Raw genomic sequence first — 5,560 nt, forward strand, 5'->3', positions numbered from 1 at the left:
CTTCTATGGAACCAGAGTTTAGGTTTTTGGTTGTAGAACAGTCCTTAAGAGTTCTCAGGATAAGAACAATATAAATCTTGATGTAATTGCAGTGGAATCCATTGGGTCATTCAACAACACCTTTTTTAGCTCTTGAGTTGCTTTCCACTAGAGGTTAGCGTGCCTCAGGAACCAGTAAGCCAATAAAGCTAGGGGACAATTTTGGCTGAGGAACAAATGGCTTTAATCAAACCAAGAATAAATTCAGCTTGGAAAATAGTTTATAGCTCTCAAAGGAGATAGGGCTTTTTTTTCCCCACAGGACTCAAACTAATTTTTAGGGATCTTGACATGCTTTTTTTTACTAGTTTGCCTTTGACAGCAGTGTACTAGACTTGATGTTCCTTCTCACTTTCTATTCTTCTGTTCTGGGACCTAGTATTTAACTCCATAATCTCCTAAATCAAGCAAAATAGCAATTGAAGATTCTGATCTGAATTTTCTCTACACGACATATCACACTATATTAAATACTTTTCATAATATCTGGACTGCTGCACTGTGGGAAACGAGACAAAATTTGAAACAACATTAAGCAGGACTTCAGATTATACTAAGGCATGAAATACTGATAAGAGACCCATAGACTTTGGTTAAAACAGATAATACTCAAGACTTTTTAAATTATTATTCCTTTTATGAGAGATTATTTGAGATCCCCTCTCACATGCAGAGTCACTATGTTAATACCACAGCCAAAGCAGTGGTTCAGACAGATAAAGACTAATGTAAAAATAATCCAACAGATGTATTTTTCAGATGTAAGAAGTTGTTTAAGTAAATCTTAAAAAAAAAAGACAATTACAGAAAATACCAACTCCACCTTTAAGAGTTATTTGGATTCTTTTACACAATTCCATACATCTCAGAGCCGTTTAACTGTCACAAAAATCTGCTTGCTTTCTTATACTGAAAGACTGCTTCTTGCAGCCTCTGGTCTTGGTGCTCAAAGCTTGCCAGGAGCGACCCCTCTCAGTCAGATGGTGTGGCCACGTTCCAGTGCCTCACACGGGGCACGGAAAACCTGCAACAGCCAAATTCTGAGCACAACCAATTCACATTTGTTATGGTGGTGTCATAGCGAAGGGCTGTCCTGCTTGCTTGGAATCTTTGCCAGGAAACACACATCTACCTGGTCTTCTCAGCTGCAAAGCTCCTAAACCGCAAATGCAACATTCCTTTTAGGACAGGAAATTTAAAACCTGGTATTCCTCTATATATTCAGCCTTCCTTTTTCATTTACCCAGGCCGTGACAGGCTTGCTGCCCCATTGCTCACCAAGTTAAGCGTAGGTTGGCAATTCAAGACAAAGGGGGAAAAAAAAACCAAACCAGGGCAAAAAAGCAGCATGTGGCATATTAGCGTCTGTTGAGTACAGGAACTCCATACTCTTAGCAGTTAGGCATTTAGTAGTCACGCTGATATATAATTACTTTCAACTTCCAGCCAACTTCGTATAAAATACACTTATTAATTGGAAAGACTACAAATGGTGTGAATGACCTGTGACTTTACTCCCCAAAAAGCTCACCTGGTAAAACTGTCTTTCCCTTCTTTCACCTTCTCTCCTCCCTCGGCCAAATATTACATGGAGTAAAACTCCAGCAGGGTAAACAAAAGAAGAATACAGCTTTGATACAATTTCTTCCCTTTAAATTGCATCTGGAGAGAAGATGAAAAGTCACTTACAAATAGAACTCCTGTACAAAGCGTTCAACACCTGCTCCATAGATGGTAACTATCCTTTTAAATTGCCTAACAGGTTAACATAAGGAGGTTAAATGCAGGGCAACTGCTCCCAATCTATATTTAGCCTGAAGCTTCCTACCTGTTTAAGACCTGCAGGAAGGAACTGAATACTGAGCTTGTTCAAGATTTTTTACCATATTGCTTGCTTTATTAAAGATGCCGCCTCTCCCTGCAGGTCTTATTACACCGTTCAAGAGGTCGTGTTCAGCTAACCATAAACACGGAATTTTTAGCATTTTAATATTTAGAATCTCGCCCACAATTATTCTCTTGTATATATTCATGCATAACCTGATCCACGTGACGTAAATAAAGATCAGCTATGAGCCACAAATAAACTCCAGGAGAATTTGCTTTGTATAACACATCTTGCACACTCGGTTTCAAAATAAAATTGGAGCAAAATAAAGTGATATGCTCTCTGGATACCAACCAAGATTTGACAAGAACTGATGGATTTTGCATGTTAAAAGTAAATATTTTATTACATATCATGCCCTTGAAAAATTAACTGTGTTTCCATTTTATTTTGTTCAGCATGCCTTGAAATAGGAATGGCAAAAGCTCTTCAAGAAACAGATCACCAAGATTCATGGTGCCGCAGTGTCTGCAATTACCTATTTCCCTGGCTCAGTAAAACAAAACTTTTTTTAAAAAATTACTGTAAAATATTAAACAGTGAAGTTAACAGTACCATCTGTGTCTCTCCTTCGGCATGACTGAATCTTCTGTAATGAAAATTTTCTGCCATGGACCCACATCCGAAGCCTGCTGACCTTGACAGTGGCCATCAACTCTGACAGCCTTTTGGATAGAGCCTTGTCATTGCTCTGGCTCCCTGGGCACGGGTACTGCACCAACCACCGGATACATTATTAAATTCAGGTCCACAAAGATGCTGTCAACAGGTCAACTAGAGTGAAATATTTGTATTTCAGAGTAACAGTACTTCTATATGCCGCCTAGTTCTTTCTTGCTCTAATTTGCCCTCTTATAACTAGGTTTTTGTTTGTTTTTCCAATACTGAAAAGACTTTGTTGGTTTGTTCAGGAAATTTGTCCAGACAGTGCTCACAAAGCGTGTTTGCTCACATTTGACATTTTCACAGAATGGGTAACAAAATGGAGGATTCGAGCTGTTAAATTCCAGAGATGGCACCTAACTCGGTCACCTTAGTTTCAGAAGTAATGAGTATCCAATTTCCAGGCAGTTTTGGGAACAACCCAACAGCGTGCCTGCACACGCAGCACTGCAGGACGGGAGCCTTGCACTTACGTACTTGGGGCTTGTGGGCCAACTGAGACCTCTAGAACCTCATCCATCTACTAGGACATTTACTGCCTCGAAAGAGTTCGATATGCAAGTGCTATACTGTGATGCCTTTACAGCCAAGAAATGTAAAATGTGGCAATATAATGGAGCATGTGGCTATTTTACCTATTCAACATTTACCTGTGTCTAACTAGAAGAGGTCTCTAAAATGCTGCTTTTTAGCAGCTTGAAGGTTGAGAACCACCTGTAAACATTTGCAGAACAGTCTCTTTCTAGAAACAGAGACTCCTACACAATCAACCTTGAAATTTATCATATATTATATTATATTTCCAGTGTTATTTACAGATCTTGTTTAGTACAATGAACCAGACATGCTGAAAAGGTAGGATTTTTCCAGTCCCCTTTTATATGAAGTACAATAAAAAAGGCACATGATTATTCACCATAGGAGTTGTGCACCAGTCAATAACTTAAAGCTAAAAAGCTACCCATCAGAGAACTGTCGTTATGAGGCAGTATTGAGATCTCTCCTTTCAACTCATCATAGAAACATCCGTCTATTAATTCCTCTAGGAGAGCTTAAGGAACCCACTTTTCTGTCACGTTCTGATCTTCCAGATCAACAGAAAACTCTTGTTAAGCTTCTCAGGTCATCTACTGGAGCGAGGAGGAGTCAAAAAGGGGCATGTATGCCTCTGCTTTTCATTTTCTTCTTTTCTCCTTTGAATGCCCAACTGTGGAGGACGCTCGAGAGCCAAGTCCTGGTCAAACTAATTCGCTTTAAGACAAATGCCTTGCAAGATATGGCACACTGAGCAATGGACAACGGCAGGAGAGGCAGCTTTCCAGCCCCAGCAGTCAGTGTCGGCCATGTTTTATCCAGTTTCTAATCATCCATTTTTGCCCCGAGCACCTTTGTACGACCAATCTGAGCCCAAAATTTGCATCCTTTGACATTTCCACTTCTAGACAACGGCCAGTGTCTCTGCTGATGATTGGACCATTCTAAGGAAAAAAAAAAAAAAAAAAAAAAAAAATGGTCAAACTAATTCGCTTTAAGACAAATGCCTTGCAAGATATGGCACACTGAGCAATGGACAACAGCAGGAGAGGCAGCTTTCCAGCCCCAGCAGGCAGTGTCGGGCAAGTTTTTTCCAGTTTCTAATCATCCATTTTTGCCCCGAGCACCTTTGTACGACCAATCTGAGCCCAAAATTTGCATCCTTTGACATTTCCACTTCTAGACAACGGCCAGTGTCTCTGCTGATGATTGGACCATTCTAAGGAAAAAAAAAAAAAAAGAAAGAAAAAAAAAGGAAGGATTAGAAGAAGGAATAGAAAAAGTAAAAAGACTAGAAGAAAAATAATTCTGGATCTGTAAATCCCTAGAAAACACTATAAAATACCTGTGAAGTTCTGTATATATCAAGTGATGAAAGTCCCTAGAAAGTGTTAGAAATTCCTAGGAGAAGCTAAATAATCCATACAAAGTGCCAAAACAGTTCCTTGATAATTCTGCGTTTAGGAATGGCTAGAAAATTCCCCAGAAATCACTAGAAAATCCTTACAGACCCCAAGATATAGGAAATCCCAGAAGCTGTAAGAATGCTTTCTAAAGTCCTAAAAATTAGTTGAAAGCCCCAGATGTAAAAATTCCTAGAAAAACCCTAGAAGTTCTAGAAACAAAAATTCCTAGGCACTCAAAAAAAACCCAACAAACAAATACGTTCTTGGCAACCACCACAGAAATTGAGAATATTCCAAGAAAGGAAAAGTAAAGATTCCTAGAAAGCATACCCCGAAATTCCTAGTAACAATATATGAAAATTCCTGGATAGCACGCGACCTATGGAAAACATAGCTGACTATTTCTAGAAGGCATAAGGGGGGATTCCTAGAATAGTCCTCTAAAGACCACCCTGTTTTTCATCAAACATCCTCTAGATAAGCATTCCTCTCCAATTTATCTCTACAAGGCAAGGCTCCCTGAGCTCTTCCATACCTGTGTGAAATCCCAGAACCTCTGTGCTGGCCTCAGGACGTCTTCGCACTTCTTCAGAGTCGGTGTCCTGCCCTTCCCGTCGTCGACGAGGCATTTGGAGTCGGGCAGAAAGGCCGTGGAGCCCAGCGGCCCCAGCTGCAGGACACCTTCCGAGCTGTAGCGGACAAGCTGGGGAAGAAAGGAAAGGGAAATCTTTAACTACAGCCCCAGGGACTCCGCGAAGCTGACCTGCAGCTGCCTCTCCTGCCAGCTTCTGCCCCAAGTCCTGGCGAGGAACCCTTTGTCCTGCTGTGTGTTGGGACCTTCCCGGCACGGCACACGCTGCCCAAGGGCAAAGCTTAGGAAACTTGCTTTACCAACACGGAGTTTCTCATAGGACACAATATTCCCTCCTTTCACACCTCTGCTCCCCACCATTCCCTACCCACTATTTCACTGCAAAAGGGCAATCAAGAAAGTGAAGGAATCAATATGTAAATCATACTCGCTCAGCAG

General features: G+C 40.8%; 1 protein-coding gene across 1 annotated transcript in view; it reads right to left on the reverse strand.

Moving 5' to 3' along the window:
* Nucleotides 1-3,786: 3,786 nt before the first annotated feature.
* Nucleotides 3,787-5,560, reverse strand: part of GALNT9 (polypeptide N-acetylgalactosaminyltransferase 9) — a 155,486-nt gene continuing 153,712 nt past the window's right edge. Inside the window, exons 11-12 of the mRNA XM_009888139.1 lie at nt 5,066-5,233; nt 3,787-4,068 (exon numbers count right to left, since the gene is read on the reverse strand). Coding sequence (XP_009886441.1) covers nt 3,922-4,068; nt 5,066-5,233 — 315 coding nt within the window. The 3' untranslated portion in view covers nt 3,787-3,921. The remainder of the gene's footprint in view (nt 4,069-5,065; nt 5,234-5,560) is intronic.

This window comes from Charadrius vociferus, unplaced genomic scaffold (assembly GCF_000708025.1).
Source record: "Charadrius vociferus isolate BGI_N301 unplaced genomic scaffold, ASM70802v2 scaffold326, whole genome shotgun sequence".
Taxonomy (NCBI): domain Eukaryota; kingdom Metazoa; phylum Chordata; class Aves; order Charadriiformes; family Charadriidae; genus Charadrius; species Charadrius vociferus.